This window comes from Furipterus horrens, unplaced genomic scaffold (genome assembly GCF_987537825.1).
Source record: "Furipterus horrens unplaced genomic scaffold, mFurHor1.1.pri manual_scaffold_7, whole genome shotgun sequence".
NCBI lineage: Eukaryota > Metazoa > Chordata > Mammalia > Chiroptera > Furipteridae > Furipterus > Furipterus horrens.
In genome coordinates, this window is record NW_028327177.1 from 13,172,492 (window position 1) to 13,195,971 (window position 23,480).

General features: G+C 39.3%; 1 protein-coding gene across 5 annotated transcripts in view; it reads left to right on the top strand.

The window, feature by feature from the left end:
- ENPP2 (ectonucleotide pyrophosphatase/phosphodiesterase 2) overlaps nt 1-23,480 on the top strand; it is an 89,928-nt gene that overhangs the window by 12,213 nt on the left and 54,235 nt on the right. For 2 of the 5 annotated variants that reach the window (XM_090283422.1, XM_090283424.1), the window contains exons 1-3: nt 13,529-13,632; nt 13,842-13,944; nt 21,651-21,806. In XM_090283422.1, the coding sequence (XP_090139548.1) occupies nt 13,597-13,632; nt 13,842-13,944; nt 21,651-21,806 (295 nt within the window). In that variant the 5' untranslated portion in view covers nt 13,529-13,596. Of the gene's footprint in view, nt 1-13,528; nt 13,633-13,841; nt 13,945-21,650; nt 21,807-23,480 lie in introns of those variants that run through there. The other 3 variants (XM_090283419.1, XM_090283421.1, XM_090283420.1) reach the window with 3 other exon arrangements.

A 23,480-nucleotide genomic window follows, 5' to 3' on the forward strand; every position in this document is an offset into this window, starting at 1 on the left:
CCTATAAGGCTAAGAGAGGCAAATAAGGTCAGTGTGTCTTAGGCCTGTCTTCTAGATCAAATTAAAAGGAGGTTACTCTATCTCTTGTTTAAGTCTAGCAAATTATTTTGTGAAAAATGTTTCTTTCTCCTTTCTTAGCCTAGCCCTGACCAGTGTTCCTTTTAATTGGCATAAATTAAATTGCATACACCAATTATATATCTGTCTGTACCTTGGTATATGTATATGTATATTTCCTTCAGGAGATGCAATAGTAAGAACAAGGTGTGTGTAAGGATCCTTACCTTTCCTTTTGATTTCTCCAGAAAAAATGAAACTGATTTCTGGTTATTTAATTTAATTTGAGTAGTTCTTTGCTGGTCATTACAGAGGGGGATGCCTTGGCTCCATAAGAATGTTGAGAAGAGAGGAAAATAATAGATGCTTAGAGTTGGAAAGGACTTTACATGATGTATAGCCGATCTTCCTCTGAGTTTAGATACTTTATGAGAATTCCTGACCAACAGCACCCAGCCTTTCCTTGAAGAGTGGCTGTGAGTTCTTGTTCTGTCAGAGAACTCTGGGAGCTCTGACTGCTGGAAGTTCCTCCTGTTATGAAAGGAAGCACAATTCTCTCTTTTAATTTTGCCCAAGGAGGTTCACACAACAACACTCCCATGTCTTGCATCGCCCTTTGAATATTTAAGAAAGACAACCACACCCACCGTCTCCTGTCATTCATGTAGGGCGCCCAGGCTGCACAGCCACTGGTTCCTTAGCCATTGGTCGGAAGGGCAGCTCATCCAATATCCCTTCTCTAAACACCAGAGCAAACCTTTTGCAACTAAATCAGATTATGCCACTGCCTGGCTCAAACCCCTCCAGGAGTTTTTTATCACACCCAAAATGACACACACAGGTTCCACTATGACCTTTGAGGTCCTGCAGGAATTAGCTGGGCCCTGACCGCCTCTTTGCCATCACCTGCTGTTCTCACTCCCCATCTGTCACTGCCCTCCAGCTGCACTGGCCTTCCTGGTCTCACATAGGGCTCCTCCTTCTCAGTGGCTTTCACGTGCTGACCCCGAAGACACCTGCTTCTTCCCTTGCTCCATCCAGATTTATGTTCAGCTGTCATCGCTTCAGAGAGACCTTCAGTGCCGCCCAGTCAAAAACAGCTCTTTCCTTTTCTCTCTGTTCTCTTGCTGTTTTTTTTTTTTTTAAATCTTTTACCAACTACCTGATATTATATTTCTTCCCCCACTAGAATGTAGGACCCATGGGGCAGAGCCTTGATTTGGTTCATTTTGCATCCCCAAAGCTTGAAGCATAAAAGTTGGTTGAATAAATAGACAAATGAGTGAATTCATGAGTGGACTGGGTAATATTGGCTCTTCATCATTCTGATCATGCCTCTCTCAGTGTTATCTAGTAGTGAACACAATCCAGATGGATCTGGGTAGTGATTGTTTATTAAAGGAACCTAAGGTAAAATGAGGTCATTTAGAGTTGTGGCTCCTTCAGAACTTGTAGGTAACAAACACTCCCAGGTTTATTTTACAGGGATTGTTGTCAATTCAGGACTCTCTCTTAGTGTTAAGTTGTATAAATGAATTTTGTATTCTTTTTCAAGAATGTTATCCTGGACAGATCCATCTGGTTTTCTCTCCATTTTCTTGTTTCAACTCTTGATTTTAACTCGTCAAGATATTTTTGAATTTTGATTCAGTCCATGGTACACAGTACACAGTAGCTAGCTCTCCCTGGAATATTGAGTTCAAGAACACACCCCATATCCTTGATTCAGGGATCAAGAAGCTACCATCTATATAATCTCCACAGATGTCTGCTGATGCTTAGGAAGCTGAAGAATGGACATTGAAAGCATAGAGCAGAAAACCTTCCATGTCCACAGGCTTGTTTGCCCATAGAAACCACTAAAAGGAGTAGCAAAGATGGATTCTATCTCAATTCTGCATTCAGATCTCCTCTTGTGCACAATGAAAATGTCAAGAGCAAAACATATGTAAGACAGGAGGACCTCCTGAGGAGGCGTGGAGCAGGGATTGAGTGAGCTGGTTCTCAGGGCCCTCCACACACACCTATTGCATGTGTGAATGATAGAACTCGCGGAAGTGTGACTTAACAAACTGTTGACTTCCCAATCTCCCAAATTAAAACGTGCTTTTTATCCCAATATCCCTGACAGCAAGTAGTACTTGGTCCAGGCTAAACTTTCAATAAGCATTTGCTAATGTAGTTAGTGCTTACTAGATCTGTGTCAATCCAATATTGTATGAATTTATAAAACTCTGGATTTCCTATGTTCAGGGCACTTGTCTCAATATGACAAGCATTCTCTTTGATCTATTAGGAGCTTTGAAATGGCATGGCTGTGGTGCTCACGGTTTGATCACTTCCTCATTAGTAACCGATTCTTCCTTTTTTGGGGTCACACAAGGTCAACTTCGAATAGAAGTTTATCTGTGGCTTCTGATGTGTTCTGAATTAGGAAACATTATCAGGTATTAAAAACTTATCAAAAATTTATCAGAGTCTCTGCTTTTAACAGACTTGGGTTTCTTCTAGCAAATAGTTGAAATTCTCATTCCTTTTAAATCTTGCCAGTTTTGTAATCCTCCCTGGGAAACGTGGAGAAAAGACGGTTCCCTTAGTTAATAGGTACTTGAACATGGGCAAGTGGCCTGATATATTCAAGCTTGCTTTCTCATATATTGACAATGACAGTACTGTAAAGGGTTTTATGAAGATTGAATAAGGCAATATATGTAAATGTCTTTGGTAGGTTGGCTGGCAGAGAGCAGGCAGTTACTAAATATTGGCAGCCACTTATGAAGTATCTGCTCCATGCCAGGTATGGTATAAATTATAATACTTGCTTTTTTCCTTTCCCTTCATCCTATTTGTCATATGAGCTGTCTGATCTTCCTGCCAGAGGTACTTTAGCTCTGTGATCTTGCCTAGGAACAGCCTTTCAGTTTTATTGATTGCGAAGTGGCAAGGCTGAGTGAGCCTTGATTCTTCTAACTCATAGGGTTATGGGTTTGTTTTTTTTTAGAAGCGTTCTTCAAATGCAAGGCATTGTCCTTGTTTTAAATTGAGGAATAATTGACATATAACATTGTTTATTTACTTGCAGGTGTACAACACAATGTTTCAATATTTGTATTTATTATGAAAAGATCATGACAATTAGTTAACATCCGTCACTACACAGTTACAATTTTTTCTTGTGATGAAAACTTTTACAGTCTACTCTCTTAGCAACTTTCAACTATGTGACACAAAGCTATTAGCTATAATTATCATGCTGCACAGTGCATCCTCATGAAATGTATTTTATAACTGGAAGTTTATACATTATGACCTAGTTTACCCATTTCTCCCACAACCACCCCCTGCCTCTGGCAACCACCAGTCTGTTTCCTGCATCTTTGATGTTGTTGCTGTTTTTTAGATTCCACATATAAGCGAAATCATACAATATTTGTCTTTCTAAGGCTGATTTATTTCACTTCGCATAATGCCTTCAAGGTCCACCCATGCTGTTTCAAGTCATTGTTCTTAAATTCCCCTAGCTGTCTCACAGACTCTGATTACAGTTTGTTGCCATTAAGATTCAGACCCTTGGGATCTGCAGGCAGAACTGGACTCTCTTGTGGGCTATTTTATTTGAAAGTCAAGTGAAACAGGACACCTGATGGAAGTGTGGCAGAGGGCCTGACGTGCTCTGAGGAAGTCCCAGGAAATCCTCCTATTTTTAGGAATGTAGAAGGTTTCATCATACACAGGGGCTGGTTAAAACAGGGCCATACCAGGACTCAAATGCTTCATCCTGTTAATTGTTAGGTTTGGAGGGCAGTTCAGGTGACTGTGGAGACAGCTTTGAAGGCACTGACCTGAGAGCTGAGGATCAAGGTTCATGTTCCTTTTTTGTGAGTTCAGATGCTTTGGAATTTTCTTCCCTGCAGGGATAATCTCACTAGTTCTAGGTTCTCTCTCTCTCTCTCTCTCTCTCTAGCTCTTTTAGAGATATGATTTTTAAAAAGCAAAGCCCACCCTTTTAAGCTGTGCATTTCAGTGGTTTTTAGTACATTCTCAGGGGTAGGCACATATCACCACTATGCCATGTTAGAATGTGTGCATCACCCCAAACAAAACTTCATACCCCAGAGCAGTTGCTCCCACATCACCTGACAACCACTGATACTCTTTGTTTCTCTTGGGTTTGCCTATTCTAGATGTTAGAGTCCATGGAAATGGAATCATACAATATGTGACCTTTATGTCTGGCTATTTTCATTTAGCATGATGTTTTCAATGTTCATCCATGTTATAGCATGTCTCAGAACTTCATTCCTTTTTATTGCTGAATAATATTTTGTTGTATGAATATATTTCATTCTGTTTATCTATCAGCTGATAATTCTGCTATGAATATTTACATACGAGGTTTTGTGTGAGCATATGTTTTTAGTTCTGGGCATATATCTAGGAATGGAATCGCTGGGTCATATGGTAAACTCTATTTTTACATTTTGAGAAACAGCCAAACTATTTCCTAAACTGGCGGCACCCTTTTACAATCCTACCAATAACGTATGAGGATTACAATTTTTCCTCATTCTTATCAACACTCATTATTATCTTTTTAATTTTAGCCATCCTCGTGGGTGTGAAGTGGTTTGGATTTGCATTTCCCTAATGCGTAATGATGTTGAGCATCACCTTATGTACTTCCTGTGCACTTTTATATCTTCTTTTGAGAAATGTCTATTCCAATCCTTTGACCATTAAAAAAATTGAGTTATGTCTTTTTATTGCTGAGTTGTAAGAGTTCTTTACATATGCTGGATACCAGACCTTTGTCAGATATATAGTCTGTAAATATTTTCTCCCATTCTGAGGGTCACCTTTTTACTTTCTTGCCATCTTAGCCACAATGCCTTCCAATCCATGAGCACAGATGTCTCCTCACTTAGTTTCTCTCCAATATACTGATTTCAGTGATGCTCTCTTGTTTTCAGTGTGCAAGTTTCACAGTTCTGTTGTTAAATTGATCCGTAAATATTTTAAACTTCTTTGAGACTCTTTTAAGTGCAATTGTTTTCATAATTTCATTTGAGATCATCTGTTCCTAATGTGTAGAACTGTAACTGATTTTTAAATATTTATTTTGTATTACGCAACCTTCTTGGACTTATTCCTTAGTTTTAATAGTTTTTAAAATACATTCATTAGGATTTTCTATGTACACAATCATGTCATCTGTGAATATAGATAGTTTTACCCCTTTCTGAATGCCTTTTATTTGTTTTTCTTCTCTAATTGCCCAGCTAGAAATGCAATATTGAATGGAGATGGTGAGGGGAGACAACCTTGTCTTGTTCCTGATCTTAGGGGGAAAGCATTTAGTCTTTCACCATTAAGTATGACGTTAGCTGAGAGTTTTTTGTAGAAGTCTTTTATCAGGTGCAGAAAGTTCCCTTTATTTATAATTTGTGAAAGTCTGTAGCTGTCATTTGATGACAAGGGGAACCACAGAAGTGGCAGTTTTGCTTTCTCCCCAAGAGGGAACCATTGTGCTGCTAAGCCTATGATGAGGCCGTTCTAGCAGCAGGCATAAGCTTCCTTTTAGGTTTGAGTTCAAACAGATATCTCGAGTTGAAGCTCAAATTCTTGGGGCTTTCCAAGCCAAATAGAGGGTCTTTATTATTGTAGTCAAAACCTGTACTCTCAAAGCTGTCTCCAGAGTCACCTTACCCTTTGCCAAGTCAGTGCTGCTCATATTCTCCTGAGGTTAGAAAGAATGTGGAAAGAATGATTCATAACATTTCTAACTTTAATTTACATATAATCTCACTATAAATAAAAGGAATTTTCCTAGGTCCTATTCACTACTAAGCACCTATTATGTGCCCAGCGCTTTGCTGAATGTTGAGACCATGAAAGCAGATGATGCAGTCTTTGTCCTCTTGTCTGTAATAATGGCTAATATTTGTGTGTGTGTATGTTTCAGACATTGAGTGACTTGCTTAACATGCATTATATCATTTAGTCTTTATATCAACCCTGGGTGACAAGAACTATCACTTTTTTAATTGTTAAAAGACAGCTGAGTATTAGAGAATTGAAGCAAGGTCTCATGCTTGAAAGTGGCACATCCAGGTTGATCAGGTTCTAGAATTCAGACTCTTAATCTCTGTATCAAGTGGTTTCTTCCTCCTGTTCTCTGGGAATTTATGCTCTTATTGTTAACACAAGAAATACTCAAATAAAACAGGGGAAGCCTAGAGAGACAAGAGACCAGAGTCTTGGGTAGACTCTATAGGGTTTTGAATTGAGGATGGTGCAGTGGCTGCCACAATCGAAAGGGGGAATGTCGTGACAATGCTGAGCCTCGAGGAGGGCTGTGGTTCGATGATGTGGATGAGCGCAAAGGAAAGAGGAGGACTTCAGGGCTGGGGATCAGCACGAGCCGTGTAGATGCAACAATGAGCTTGAACTCCAGGGGGGAAGAGCTTGACTCAAGAGAGGGTCTCTCACTCATCGAAGAAAGATCTGCCTGAGGCGATTTGGGTGGGATTTGGGGATGTGTACACTACAATGAAGGGATGGATTTAGGAGAGTATTTAAATAGTGAAATTAGTTATTGGTTGTTTTTTTTTTTTTTAACAAATTGTACTTCTTGAATTTCCAGGTTTCTGTGAACGTACCTTAGGGAGAAGGGAGGTGTCTGGTTAGCTGGGATCCAGGCTCCCCACCCCCACATAAAATAGAGCCACTCCAAGTTCAGATGTTGGTATTCATTTTGAGATTTAATTTGAAAATAGTGTGTTAATACTTTAAAAAAAAGGGGGTACAAACCACTGAGTTAGCCAATAATTCTGCTCTACAGATGAAGAAACGTGGGCTTGAAATGACACAGCCAATTAGTAAGAGAGCAAGAATTCAAGTTCCAATTCAAGTTTCTTGATGCCAAGTAACTTCATTCAACAAACATTTATTGTCTGGCTATTATCTCCGAGGAGAGATGCAAAGCTCTGAGCACAAGGACAACTGGGCCCGGCATTCAAAGAGATCATAAGGGTACAGAGGTGCCTAACAAGAGATTACAGACAATGTAGGAGCAAAGGAGCCTATTGCTTTGCATGGAAAGGGGAAGAGCAGGGAGTTGAGAGGGTTCATAGAGGGGTAACACCTGACCTTCATGAATATGTTGGTTTGTCAGGGAGCTCAGGTAGAGAAGGGCATTCTAGGCCAAAGAAACAACACATAATAAGGAATGAAGGTATGAGAGAACAAATTTAAGGAATAGCAAATATTTCTCTAATTAAGAAAACTTAACACTTGTTAAGCATTCTTCTGTGCCAAGCATTGTGCTAGGCAATTTGCATGGATTATTTCATGTAATACTCTTAAGAGCCCTCTGACCTGGAGAAAATTGAGTCTTAGGATGGAGAAGGGTTATGTAAGGTCTCACAGATAAACAGTGGTAGAGTTGGGATCTGAATCCAGAAATCCAGGGAGCTCAATTTCAGATTTAGAGTGCCTATGTATTTTGCTAAGCAGTTTGAATTTTATCCTCTAGGCCAGTGGGTTCTCAAACTTGCATTGAAATCACCTGGTGGGCTTGTTGAAACTTGCATTCTGGGCTCTACCCTGCTCCCCGAGTTTCTGATGCAGTAGATCTGAAAACGATTTGCACTTCTGACAAGTTTCCAGGTGATTCTATCTCTGCTAGTCCAAGAATCACACTTTGAGAACTGTTGTGATGGGCAGCCATTGGAAGGTTTCAAGTTTGCGAGAAACACAATCAGATTTGCATTTTATGCAGGGCTCTCTGGCCAATAAATGGGAATAAATTACAGGTTGGGTAAGAGAGGACAGAGGGGCAGAGGACCAAAGAAGAGCAGTGAAAAGATGAACTTCTAATACACGCCCCAAAGCAGGAAGATGAAGGCATGGTTCTAAGAGGAAAAGGAAAATAATTTAGGCACTAATAGCACTCAGAAAGCTCTGATAAATGATGGTAATCATTGTAATTAATAACTAGAACCATAGATAGAGTGTCTGGTTAGAAATGAGATGAAAGGACTGTGGTAGAGTAAAAAGTAGTTTTAAGGTTTCCAGGAGTAGAAACGGAGCTGGGAGGGTGAACAGGGGTTGTTTAGATAGCAGCGTCTTGGATGTGTCGAGTTGAGGCCCTCGTGTGGTGTCTGGTGTAATAGAGAGACATCATGCTATAGTGGAAAGAAGACTAAGCTGGCTTAGGGGACTGCTTTCTAGTCCTGGGTCAACCACTTATCCTACCCCTTTGGAGATGTCACAGACTCTTTGAACCTTCATTTCTTCACCTGCACGTGGAGTTGAGAACAGCCTCCCAGCCTGCCGATGTAAGACTGGAAGGTAAAGCATGAGAGTCTTCACTCCTGCGGTGAAACTTGGAGTAAAACATTTTTCTCTGGTTGGATAGACCCACCCACTCGTGCTCATGTATTCCACAGTGCACGTTACACAATAGACTCAAAGAGGAACGCTGTCACGAGGTCCACACACGAGCTGACGGGCCACCTCGCCAAATGGTTACAGCCTTCTTCCCTTAGCCGGAATATTCAGCATATAGGTTGCAGAGCAGCTGAAAAGAAGTAGACTTACATTGAGTTTTGAGTTTTAAAATGTTTCATTACAAGCTAGAGTTAGGGGCAACGCTGAGTTGTTTCCTGACGGTAATTCTTCTTGAAACTCAATCATGAATAAATGTATTTAAAGTGTTTAAAATCCAATATAACCTTAGTTTAAGTCAACTTCCTTAGTTGACTTTTAAAACTACTGACCAACGTTTTAAAGCTATGAGCCTGTCCTTTATTTTAACTATTTAATTCTAGACTGTTAGCAAATGGCAGTGTGTATATATCCCCATGTCTTTCTTATAAGCCAATTAGAACTTCAATGACTTTACTGAGTATGTATTTGGTTGTCATAATGGTTGAATATTTATTAACTCAGGAGTCATACTTCACCTTCTTGCCCCTCAACCCCCATACCCAATTCATTAACAGGTCTTTATCATAACTCTCCTAGGTCTCTTTCTCTCCACTACCACCATAACCTTTTCAGTGGGAAGTATCACAATCTTTTGTCTGGATTACTGACCTTGTTTCCAGACTGATCTAGTGTATCCATTCTTGATGCCCTCCATTTCATATCCACATAGGACAGAGATTAATGCTTCAAAACCTGATTAAATTCTCACCTGCTTAAGCCCTTCTAAGCCTTTCCATGGCTTTTAGGATAAAGACAATGCCATCTACTGTGACCATGGAGGCCCCCATGAACTGGCCTCTCTGCTACCCTCTCCGGTCTCATTTCATTCCGTGCTAACTTTTGCTTTCCGTACACTAGTCGAGTCGCTGTCTCGTCATCTCACGCGTGTGCCGAGGGTCGCTCTACACAGAACCTTTGTGCATCCTGCTACCTCCATCTGGAATCGTCTCCTCCTCTCACCTAGTTACTTCCACTTCCCTTTCCGTCACAGCTCAGCTGATGTTCCCCAAAGTCTTCTCTGACTTTCTTGACTAGATCAACCCTAATACAGTAGTCCCCCTTGTCCATGGTTTTGTTTTTTACGGCTTCAGTTACACACAGTCAGTCTCTGTCTGAAAACATTAAACTGAAAATTCCAGAAATAAGGAATTCAGAAGTTTTAAATTCTGTGCCTTCTCCATTTATTTCTGTGTCTATCTGATGAATATGGAGGGCTAGGTTTGGTTCCGCTCCCAACATAATACCAGTGCCCAGAACAGTGCTTGGTACACAGTAGGAGCCTATGAATATTCGTGCAACGAATGAATGTTCTTAGAGAACTGAGATTGTTCTGGTGTGGGGGGCTTATGCTTAGATTCCAATGGGAGTCAGTGAAATGCATAGAAGTTTACCATGTAAATTGAAGTCACTGAAAGATGTGACAGTTGTTGATTTCAGCTCTCAATTATATAACAACTAATAGCACAAGCCCTGTTTGCGTTTGAATAGGCATGTGCTATTTCTCCACTGGAGAGCCCCTTGGGGACATAGGTTACTCATAGAACTTTGCATCTGTGGTTTAGAATCTTAAGTGGTGTCTACTTTATACAGATTTGCAGTCCTGGATTGCAGGAGCAATTGAGCCAGCTTGTTTCTCTATTAGCTGTTAGAACGTTTTGCTCAATTTAGATTGGCAAAAGACTGCTGTCCTGTTTTTATTCTGAATTTTCTTATAGCCCTCCACCAGAGCAGAATTGAAAAACAAGACTTAACTCAAAAAGCTTTAAAATAGCCAAGGAAGAACACACGTGGGTATTTTTGTCCTCTAACTTTACAGCGTATATGCTGTAGTTATTGCTAATTGGCACCACTGAAAATAAAGTGGTCAGTAATTGTGTAACATCCGAATCTTAGAAGTATTCTGGGAATGATGTTAAAGTCAAGTCAAGGCATGTTGGTTCTGCATACTGAGAAACTGGATATAGATAAAGTTTGAATCATTTCATAGTCACTGCAGGAGGCATAAACGACCATCCTCAATTACATCTCTTTCAGATCTCACTGTTAACCTCAAGCCCTCTTCCCTTAATCAGAGCTTGGGAACAAGGATTCACAGAACCATTTCATGAAAAGGTAGACTGTGCATTTGTATAAATGCAACTACTGTATTGCAATTAAGCAATACACACACTGCTGCTTTGTACCACCAGCAAAGTAAATAAAGGACCGTTCTGCTGCTTACAGTTTGGAGATGATTCCCATGGAGGAGCAGCCATGGTTTGTCATGAAGAGATCGAAACTTTAATGTCCAATTCATAGCAAATGCTATTAATAATATATTAAAATTACATTATGAATCAGACTGAGCAATTCAACCTTCACAGCATAAACAAATTAACTCAGAGTAATTTATTCTAATGCTCACGTTGCTCTAAATGTGGTCCTTACATTGCTTGCATCAGAATGGCCTATTGTGTCAGTTCTTGTCTGGCCCCTAAACTCCCCCTTGCCTTTCCCTACCCCATACACCTAATGAATCAGAATCTTGGGGACTAGGCCATAGGCATCAATATTTTAAACAAGAGTGGTTCTTATGCCCAATAAAGCTTGAGAAGAACAGAGTGATTTCTATGGCCTTGAGACTGTCAAAAATTTGTTTATAGTTCTGGGTTTTCTTCTGCCAGGGGGCAGTGTTTTCTGAAATATAGCTGGATTAGTAAACCATACTGGAAGTTAATTTTAGTCTTTCTCATACATTTTCTTGATTACTGACTGACCCAGCCATGGATGACCTTATACCAAAATCTTAAACTACAGAGTAGGTGAACTTTCTTAATATGGTTTTGTTATAGAAAATTTTGGGCTATATTTTGGTAACTTTAGTTGAGTTTCTAGACCTGCGCATTATCAGACTTTTTGTTTTGGACAATGAGCAGCATTAGTTTTTGTTTTTTTTAAATTTTTTCTTTAAGGTAACTGTATTTTGTCATTGAGTTGATGCCCAAGGTAGGGACTTCGTTCACCTTTCTGAGAATTAATTTATAATGATGTCTTGTAGTAAAATTCTGGTTAACTATGGTTAGATAGTGTGCATGTGTGCTTGTGTGTGTGCACATGAGCGCTGATGTGTTCGTTAATGAATTCCATACGCACGTGACCTGGTAGAAGATAAAGCTCTTTGGCAGAATGGTTAACAGAAATAGTGACTGTGCTCAATCCTCTTAGATAATTGGTAACAAGCACTGTACAGAAGCCAATTTAAGATTTACTTGGCTTTTTCTCCCTGCATAGCTACTCTGCATGTCCAAAAAAATAATAGACTATGTTCAGCTTCTGAGTCTAATTTTATTTTCAAGGGAGCCTTCATAATCCTCAAACTGAGTTTCCACAATCAACTGTCAAACAGAATCTGAAGTTTCTGGACTCCGGCAAGACCTGGGGAGGTTGGAGAGACAGGGAGGCAGGTTTTTGAGAGCATCTGGGACAAGGTGGTATATCATGCAGTTACAGGATTCCCTTTTTGGTTTATAGTTCGTCTCTGTAAAGACAATCCTGCATCTGGAAATTTAATATAAATAGTAGAGAAATCTTACATGGGGTTAACGTTTTTCATAAGCCTTGATAAGTAGCCGACTCCAAATCATTTCAGTATGGCACACAGACTAAAGCAAGAGACTTCTATAGAAAAAAATCATGAGCCTATCATCTCTCAAGGGTGCACAGCTAATGGGATTTTAGAAAGGCAACTTAAAGTGTTGCCAGTGGTTTCTTCTCCTCAATGAGCTGTTAATAAAGTCTAGAACATATAATGCAGCCCAGGCCTACTGTGCAACCCACTATAATAAACAAGTTCTCGCTTTGTGCTATCCTGTTTTATGTGAGCAAAGGCACCACTCCGTTGCATGCTGAGTAGTGTATTTGTTTATGCGCACACATGTGCTCTGTGCCCAAAGGATGGTCACCGGGCCTGGTGAGAGAAGAACCAAGAACAAGCCTTCTTCCGTCATTTGGATCCTAAAAGCATGCAAAATTTATATAACTTTCAGATTTAGATGACTTGATTTCTTTTAGGAGTCTCGTGGTTGCCAAATAGCTTAGTAAAGAAACTTCAGCACTAACAACAGCCTTACAGGACGCAGTTTTGAGGGGCTGGATGAGAATTTAACAGGAAATTAACCAGGAAAATAGTTCTTTAAAGCGAAGTTCTTGCACCATTGAGATTTCCTTCCTAAATTCAATCACTAATAAAACTTCCCCACCACCCCTACAAAAAACAAGCTGACAGTTTTTTTTTCAGGAAGAGGAGGCAGAAACTGAAATTATTTTGTCCCTCTTCAGAGGGCAGAGGGCTTTCTGCTGCTTAGCTGGCATTCCCAGTGTTTTGATAAAAGTTACTTCTCTAAACTCTCACAGCACGGGGGAAAAATAATGCTATCTCCTGTGCTAGTTACAACCTTGGGAGGTTTCATCGTGAGAAATGTTTGAGGAGTCAGGAGGAGCTGAGAATGTGGCAATAGGAACAGGTCGTTTAAAAGGCCAGAAAAATAAATACAAGAGAAAGACAGGGAAAATTATTAGGTTTATAAATTATAAAGCTGTCCTTGGTGGACAACACTGAATAACTACATTGTAAACCTTCAAAGCATGAAGCTAGTTTAAACCCCTTCCCAGTTCTGTTTCATTTTTATCGGCTAAAATACATTGGGTTTCTTTTTTAAAAATCATGTTTTTGTGAGGGAAGGAAAATGAACATGAGCTGTTACTGGTAACAGCAATGCAAGAAACTCTCATGTTAGCAGAGGAAACCACATGAAAGTCTGTGTGTTAGGGGAGAGACCGATAAGGGGGGGTGGAGAAAAGGAGGGTGATGTTTCCAGCCTCTTCTGCTCAGAGCTGCGATTTGTGAACCGACTGTGATGAAATCAAGCTTTGGACAAATCAGGGCAGCCTGTCAACCTCCCAGGTGGGATTACTTGTAGTGAATAGACTGAGCTCAGAGCCCCAAAAAGCAGTGCATTCAGCGCAGGCAAAGAGAGCACACTGCACAAGCCTTCTCCAGAACCCTCTGTCATGGCCTGGAGCAGCACGTTCCAGGCACGCAGGCAGGTAGGACAAAGGTGGCGGGACAAGGGACGGGCTTGACCTGCAGGAGTCGTTCTTGATTTTGGTTTTCTTTTTTTGTTTTAGGAAAGGAAGGAAAAAAAAAAAAAAAAAAGACAGTCCTTTATGGTGCATTTTGAAAGTTGTGGGATTGGGTGGCGGTGTTACAGTCTGGTCTGGCTGTATGTGACATCTCGATCTCTTCGTTCCCTTAGGTAATATCTCTGTTCACTTTTGCTATTGGAGCCAATATCTGCTTGGGACTCACAGCAAATCGAATTAAGAGAGCAGAAGGATGGGATGAAGGCCCTCCTACAGGTAAGGGTAGCAACTATTTGCACTTTAAAAAGTCAGTAGAATCTCCTTAAGAAAGTCTTCTTTAAATAATTTTTCCATATAACTAATTCAGTCCTTGATTTCTCCAGGATAAAACCAGCTCTGTGCATAATTCAGGTGAGAGAACATGGTTTGATTTCATCAGAGAGCATTTATGATGGCTTCATGATAACTGGCTATTTAAATCTCTCCACATTGAAATTCCTGAATGTTAAGACAACATTAAAACTCTTGTTAGCCCTGGCTGCTGTGGCTCAGTGGATTGAGCATCGGCCTGCGAGCGAACTGTCACTGGTTCGATTCCCAGTCAGGGCACATTACTAGGTTGCACGTCATGTCCCCAGTTGGGGGTGCAAGTGAGAGGCAACTACACAGTGATGTTTCTCTCCCTCTCTTTCTCCTTTCCCCCCTCTCTAAAAATATATAAATAAACAAACAAATAAATAAATAAATTATTTTTTTAAAAAAAAGCTCTTGTTAACAGACAAGGTTAAAACAGAAGTGGTGAGAACAGGTGCTGGTTTAATACTGGAACGAGGTGAATCTGCCTTACTGTCATGTGGTATTGGATATAGTATTTATCTCCAGAAAGTTATGACCTAGGGAAGAAGAGGAATGGGGTACAAAAAGGCAGGGAGCCTTTGTGAAACTTCAGAAGGTTCGACCTATCCGATTAAGATTTGCCTAAAATCAGAAAAACATAACAGGAAGGAGGTACTTAAAACTTGACCTCATTGTTTTTCCTTTTGGCACAAAGACAGGTACGTTTGCACCATGTACCGTCACTTCGCTAATAGCGCCGAAGTGAAAGGGTTTCCTTTTACAATACACGGTGCCATAGGCAGTGTGGGGATTCTTATAAAGGAGTCCCTTGTGCAGACGGAGGGGCTTAACTGACCAGGTCTTAAGTAATGAGTTGGTTAATTTCCTGGAAATTGGAGCTGCTGATGGTTTTATAAATAAAAATTACATATTAAGTAATGGGTACTCTAGGGGGCAATATTTTCTTGACTTTCCCTGACATCTCAGCGTGTTTTGTCTGCCTTCCTGTGAAGTTTGTCTTTCTCTGTTTTCTTTGCCCTCAGATGATCACCTGTCTCTGCTTAGCCAGCATGAGCTTTCATTAACCGAGTTATGATCCATATCTCGTTGGAGGGCTGTCTTCTTTCCATCAAGTAAATTACTTTTGTGTGGTGCCAGAATTATATGAGAAGTAGTGGAGTCAGTTGAAGTGGGAGGTGGTTGGGGTGAAAAGAGAAAAACAAATCATAAAAATTGCACCCCAAGGGAACCAAATGGACAAAATGAGTTGTCTTCTGTTGGGAAAGGAGAGGAAAGTGGATCGTTGAGCTGGAGAATCCCATTTTTATTGGTAACAAATGCTCTCTTCAAAGATCTCTTCTTCCTGTTCCAGACAAGTGCAGCTCCCGTTAACACCGACTGTCACTGCACAGGCTGGAAGGGGGACCCGAGCTTTAGCAGGGTCATGGGAGCCAGCCGCAGCTGGAGGGCCCACCACTGCTTCTTTCCAGTGCACCCTCCAAAGAACTTTTCCCTGTTTTGTGTTAACAGATCACTTTGCCTAAACAGCTGTTAAAAGCTGTTTTTGTAATGAATGTGTAATATCCAGCCACTCATTATTTTCACAGTCACCTTCTTTTTTTGGGAAACTAGTCATGAAAGTCCTGGAGTTGGCATCCTGAATTCATGTAACTTGCTGTGTGGTCTTGGGCAAGTCACTTGTGAAGTCTGTTTCCTTAGCTGTATAATGAAGAGCAGGCTTGGATGACTTCTAATTTTTCTACTGGATTAAGAAAAAAAAAAGCCATGGTTCTACCTACTGTGTTTCATTGCCTCTGATTTTATGGGCTTAGACTCTACTGAGGAACTTGAAAAGTGTAGACCACATTTATTAATCCTTGAATATATCTTGTGTATAATAAATTACTTCCATACATGATAAGAAACAGCTATAAGAACTAATGAAATAATACAGCTTCTGGGAAAATAATATAATCTATATTATAATAAATAAGTCTAAGTGATCTTAAGTATATTACAAAATATTTGCTTCTTGAATTAATTAAGTCATCTATTATTTTAGTCCTTCATGGAGTCTTCTAAAAATAATTTATTAGTGAAAATTCTACCTATAGAAAGCTTAGTCTTGGGATACAATGCCATTTAAGTCTGAGTTTTAGGATTTTGGTATGCCGGCACACTTTATTTTTAACTTTTCTTATAATGTAGCTTGCCTGCTGTTTAGGCAAGACCAGAGATGTACTTTGGCATCTGGGTGAAACTATATAGTTCAGAGACCTGAAACATTTTTATCTTATTAAACGTAATATGTGCCTAGAAAGGGCCTCCCTCAAATAACACGTGTGGCTGGTTATTCTGTCAGCAAAGATTTCACATCAGAAAACACTGGGTGAACTTTTATATACATACTAGAACAAGATACTAAGAAGAAAGACAGCCATGCCTGTGTTCAACAGCACTTTTATGTTCAAAGAAATCCTGGGAAACTCAATGCTTCTAAAGCATTTCACCATATAGAAGGGACACAAAGTGTATTCAATGCATGGCCAGCTTCAGACAGGTCAGAGCAAGACTCCCATTCAAAAGCCCACAGTTTCTTGTTTGGTAAATGTAGTTCTTTAGAGTTCTCAACAATAGCTGGGGACATGCTACCCTCATGCAGCCCCTCGCTGCTGTACTATGGACGGGGTGGGGGGAGTTACTTTCCAGGCTGTGGCAGTGCAAACAAACTGTTACGATTAATGAACTGGCATGCTTGTCCAGACCTCATGATCTATTAGAAGTCAGGGCAGAATAAGATATCTTCTACCAGATCATAAAAGATCTATAGATTTATTAGAAGATATGAAATGAGCCGAGCTAGTTATATTTCTGTTTGGTACATATGATGGGCAATCAGGTAAATGAGATAGCGGAAATAAATTTTCAAAGAAAATGTAAGTAAGTGCAATTTAGGTTGACATTTTTGCCCCATACATACATCGGATGCAGCCAACTTCATTCACCTTTAAGTGTGCAAGGGACTTTGTGGGTGTACAGGTGTGGGTGCATTTATGCACATGTGCATGCATGTGTGTGTATGATGTTATGGTGGAGTCTATTTTACTAAAGTTTGTGGTAGACAATCTTCCAGTCTCCAGGTGAAAATGGGATAGTCTCTGAAATATAAGTAATTTAATATGTGAAAGAGAAGGGAAATTTGTAAGCTTGTGAATATCTGGCTAATAAACTTGAAAGCTCAACTCAATTTATTATATTATTTTTAGTGGCTTGAAAGTTTAAAAATATGTGAATGGGAATGAAACTCGTGGGTGTAAATGTGAAATGAATTTCTCTAACAACTTGATGAGCAAAGCTTTTCTTTGTGAATCATAGAGAAACCAGGCAATAATAATAAGACTGAGATGGTTCATGCTCATTTGATAACTTCAGGAATCTCATTTGAGAATGAAAATGAAAAGCTGTTTAAAAGATGGGCTAGTAACATTTAGGAAACTGCAAAGCTGGCAGATCTATCAGCCCTGTTCTGCAAGGAAAGCTGTCTCATGATGTCTTTGGACTTTATGCTAAACCTAGTGTAGAAATCAGGGTGTTTCAGTCAACAGACTGAAATGACCTGAATTCCAATGTAAGAAGGGCATAGATTTTTCAGTTCTTTGTTACATGGAGCTTTGGTGTAGTGACTTTCCATTTATCTTAAAACTATACAGAATCCTCTATTTTGTTTGTATAAACAGAAATTTCAGTCTTCAACAGAGTTCAACATAGATTCCTGAATCAACAGAAAGATCAACAAATCTAGAATCATGTCTTAAAAAGAATATCTGAAATGATTTGGAACCTATGTACGAAATTTGAAAAATCCTTTGTTAATTAAAACAGTACTGTAGTTATATTTAGATGATCTAAAATTTTAGCCAGGCCTCTACTAGCTCAAAGTAGGCTTAGAGATCTGATATTCCAACCAGAAAAATGAGGATTATGTTGCCTCTCTATTGGAAAAGATTCTTGAAAACAAAATGCCATATTGATGCTGATGGCAATTTAAGGTGTTAAGTATATAATGGTATGTTCAATTTATCTTCAATTATGTTTGAAGTCCAGTCTTTAAATTTTTATCTTATCAGTTTGATAATATCCTGCGATTTAAAAACAACAGTGTTTCACTGTCTGGCAGCAGATCTGCGAATCATTCGGACTTACACTACGGTCTACCATCACAGATGCTCTTTGAGTGGTTTAGAAGTTAAATTCAAATTTTTAATTTTTAAAATTGAAGTTTATAAAAACCTGCTTTGTTCTAGTTTATAAGGTTTTCCTATGTGGGGCTGTGGTATTTAAATACATGAGGAGTACAGGTGTTTGTAAACTTCCCAGGTGGACCTATTTATTTAAAAAATTGTCTGTGAAATCTGGCCCAGCAGCTGTGAAGAGGAGAGACCAGTGGTGCTGGCAGGAATGGGTATTTATAGGAAGTGGCGTATTTAGGAATCAGGCCTACATGTGCAGTCAAAAATATCAAGAAAAAAATGACAACTTCGATACAAGGAAGCATGGCCAGGAAGAGCGAATCATATGCTCCAGAAGAGGGATAAGACAGTATTAATGCTGGAGTCGGGCGGCATCTTGAATGTCATCCTGTTTCTCTGCCTCCTTTCCCTGCCTTTTATACTTCATAGAGGGTCGGCGGGTGTTGGGGGGACCCATTGTGTTCCAATTCTTGGGATTATTGGATTCAAAGTAGTACAAGGCCCAACCCATCTTCCCACTTCTCTTCCTGCCTCTGTCACCTGAATCCACACCAGCCAAGAATGGGTTTTGACATATGTATCCCTATTTCAAACACACCCGGGAATCTGATCTGAAAACTGTTGGCAACTCAGTCCTGAGTACAATACTTTTTAGGAGATTTATCTTGGCCTTGTGAATGTAAGGGCAACTCTTTCTTAACAAAGATGTCTTCAGTTTAAGGGTTGGTAAGGAGAATTATAATGGATAGGAGCTGAGATTTCATTATTTTCAAAAACAGTATGAGGGACAATTTTAGAGAGTGATTAAGAAAGTAGAAAATATCACACGGATAGAATGAAGAAAGGTTAAACATGGCTAAGAATTCATATAGGTATTTTGAAAGTAAAGAAAAAGATAGTGAAGAGATCAGATGAGGGAAAAGCAAAGGACATGAATGGAAGAGAACTTCAAACATATTCTTGGATACCATAAAGAAGAGGAGATAGGCCAAGTAAACATCTGCAAACAGAGTATTTTGAGATCTCTTCTCATTATATCAGCTATAAGCATAGCCGAGCACATTTATGTATGCAACTCATGAGAATTTATTACACCGCTGTTGGACTTCTGTGTAAGGAGTAACCTTAAAAAAGAAATAATTCAATTATAAGCATTTTTCTTATCTTTATTTCTACTTTAAAACTTCTTCTATTTTTCCTTTATTCACATCTCAATCCCCCTGCCCCCTGCCCCCACCCAGTTACTTATGGTCCAGCATGTGCTGTTGACAGGTTGGCCAAAGTCAATAAAAAATGTGGTTTATGAACCAAAGGGAAGGCATTGCTTTGGAAACCTGACATTATTTCCTAAACTGAACTGGTGTGGTCTGTATGTACTATTTCAACATCCCTGAATCAACCATGCAAAAGCGTTTCCCATCTCATGGTCTAGTGAATCTGTTTGCTTTAGCTGAATGGATCCGATGCCATAAGGGCTAAAATGGGTGCTTCTGACTTCAGAGAGGACAGAGGGGTAAAGGATGCACAGGATGTTCCGATAAATGGCTTCGATAAACCTAGAAATGTCACTTAGCATCTGTTCTGCCTGTGTTTTCTTGATTTTAAAAGTGATGCCTGCTGATTATAAAAAAGTATAAACATGTAAATAAGGAAATCAACTTATAAATAGCATGTCATAAATAACACTTATTAGGACATTTATATTTTATCTTTTTCCTTATTGCTTTTTTATCCCTGTTGTACTATTTAATATTATAATACTGTTCTGTGCTTTAATCTTTAAAAAAAGCTTCTTTATATATTTTACAGATCTTTCCATGTTAGCCTACATGGATCTGCTCACTCTTTTAAGGACTGGGCAATATTCCATTTGTGGCTAGAGTGATTCTTTCTTGTACATATATATCTTGGCAAATTTTTGCAAATACATATGAGAGATAAATTCCTAGTAATGGAACTTCTGGGTGAAAGATTCAAATGCATTTTAAAAAATGATAGATATTTCTAAATTGAGTTATATTTTACAAAATTTTTTATTTCTAGCAACAGGTATGACACAGCTTACATGTTCTGTTCATCAGAAAGTGATTATTTGTGAGAACGAAGAGCCAGTTTAATTTTTTCCAGATAGCTAGTTATTCCAGCACTGCTTACTGATTAGACCTTCTTTCACTAACTGAGTGTTTTCATTCTTCCTTTGATTACCTTCTTAATACAAAATATTATTGAATGTAAATTGTAATTTTCAAAAATTATAAAATTATATTTATTATAAAATAAATTCTCATATACTTGGTCCTATTTCTTGTCCCCACCCCTAACACTGATCTACTTATTTTCTAGTACCAAACTATCTTAATTATTTAACTTTACTCTCTAGTCTTCACCAAAGTACTCTCCTTTTTAAGTTTTCTCTATTTTTATATTTTTATTTTTGATAAACTTTTAATATTCTCTTGAGTTTCAAGTAATCCTCTTGTTGTGAATGCATTGAATATTTAGGTTTATTTAGGAAGAACTGACATTTTTATAATATAGATATTTTTACCTTCAAGATGGCATATCTTTTCATTTAATTCTTTTAAAATGTCTTTGTGCAAAGTTTTTCATGTGTTCTTCATATAAGTTCTACACAGGTCCTATTACATTTATACCTAGATATTTTATATTTTAGGTTCTTTTATGAATTAAACTTCCGTTTAATTTTTGAACTTATATTGCCTGTATGTTACAAAATTGCAGAATTTTTATCTCAATTTCTACCCCTTCCGATTTTCGTCAATTCTTAAGATTTCTATCTGTACGATCAGCATATGAAAATACCAAATAAGGATTATTTTTGGACAAGCTGAGATTGTTGGATTTGTGTTTGTGCAACTCTAGTTACAGGTGTAGATTTTATGGTCAGACTGTTCTCAGAACATGGAGGCTCAATTTTCCTTACAAAAAGCGACGGATTTTAAAATAGGGAAACGAGCTCTTGTTTCTAGTACAAGATTGAAGTTCTCTTCTGTCCTGACATGACTGGCATCCACAGAGACACCAACTCTCGCAGATTTGTAGTCATAATAATTGTAAGAAGTAGTAAAACCAATAGCCAGCACTTGTTACACTTTCTGTATGTCTGACCACCCGCGAAGTGTTTTGCACGGATTGTTTCATTTACTTCTCATTCTAACCTGGAGTTACTTTATGAACCCCCTCACCTGACAGGTGCGGAAACCGGCACGAGGAAATTTCACAAGCTGCCGCAGGACCGTAGCTGGCATGTGATGGAGCCGGGCCACGCAGCCGGAGTCGGGCCGCATCACTGCGCTGTGTTCCTTCCCGCGCCGCCCTCCATGGCGACTTGACCCACTTCCCAGTCCCATGGCCTTTGTCTCTTGTATCTTGCAGTGCTCTCAGACTCCCCCTGGACCAACACCTCCGGATCTTGTAAGGGCCGATGCTTTGAACTTCAAGAAGTTGGACCTCCTGATTGTCGCTGTGACAACCTGTGTAAGAGCTACAGCAGTTGCTGCCATGACTTCGATGAGCTTTGTCTGAAGACAGGTATGCAACTTCTGAGTCCTCTAGCCTCGGTGAGATGGCTTACAAACCCCCGCTGGTTTGTGCCCCTGCTTTTGCCAAACCAAACTGGAGGTTTTAGTTTGGGTTCTTGAATGATTTTCAACTGTATAAGAAGTACACCTGGTGTGACTGTCGTTTCCACACAAGGCCCCCTGAACAAGGTTCTTTGCAGCTACAGTCAATTCCTGGTTTCGGAAATACGCGTGGCCAGGCTCTTTATTTATTTGTTTAATTTTTATCTACTTCATTTCTCTCTCTTGCTGTCAATTTCCACATCCACTGCTAGGGTACATGGGCTGAAAGAGTGCACATTCTTCAAGTGTTATGTTTTTCAACATTTGTATCTACGTACTTTTTTTGCACGGTTTCCAGAATTTGTTTATTGCATTCTATCATACAGTGACTCTTGGTCTACCCGGATGCTCTTCCCCGTTCCCCGTGCAAGTGGAAAATTGCTCTGCAATCCTACTTTGGGGTCACATGCTCAGGGTAGCACTAAAATCTCTTCTTGACTTTTGAAATATTTCTTCTGTGGTAGAACAGTCAGTAGAATATACAGGCTTTCGAACGAATGCATAGGAGTTGGGAAGCAGCACCTTTGGAGATACTTGCCGTCTACCAGTGCTGTTTGCAGAGCCTTGTGCTTTATGTAGAACGTCGAAGACTCCTTGACAATAACCCTGGGCTTCATACCACTGGAGGCAGAGATTCCATAGCTCCATGGACAAGTTGTTGCTTGTTGTTGGACTTTCATGATAAAATGATTCTTTCAAAAACCTAACTTCTGTTATCATGGATGTTACTCTGCTCCTTCTAATGCTGTCATTAGACGCAGAGACATTATTCTCCTTGACTAAGGAAATAGCCCTTAATTAACATGAAAACTGATATCAACTTTTTTTCTAGTTCTGATTTATTTGTTTTCCCCCAAATAGAAAAGTTTTATTAGATTGTTTCTTGCACAATACATTTTCCAAATGTTTGGCCACTTCTTTATTTTTTTTTTGTTGTTGTTGGGGGAGGTACTTTCCTTTGGAACTCCTCCCAGTTTCCTTAGTTGTGAGTCTGCAAACTTAAATGCTGAGGACCTTGTAAACTGAATATATGGATAGAACAGATGTCCCAGCAGAGTCCTTTGGCTCTAAGTCATTATTTCAAACCAGCGGTCTGTGTTTGCTTGGCACTGAAGAACTGACGAAGCTTTTACGTTTCCTGTCTACCTTGCGCATTTTGTCCCTGGCACGTGATCTCAGCACTCTGGATTCCAGAGCTCCTTGCAAAGTTTAATGAATCTCCTGACTCCAACTTAGCTTTCTCTGAATGTAGCTCATGTCTTTCTTCCCAGGTTTAATAAGTATGGACTACAACAACATGTTTAAAGTCATTTAGTCTCTGTGCTCAAGGATAACATATGTCAAATGTGGAAGAGTCAAATATAAAATAATAACAAAAAGCTAAAGAAAACAGTCTTTGAGATTCTACTTTGCTGACACAAACACTCCCTAGCAATAAGCACAATCAACGTTTCAGTGTAAATTCTGACTACTTTGTGTGAGTGTATTTAAAATATATGTGTGTATGTATATTTACACAGGTGAGTATACATATGCCTTGTGAGGGTGTGCCTGTATTTATTTATCTTTATACGCATCACCC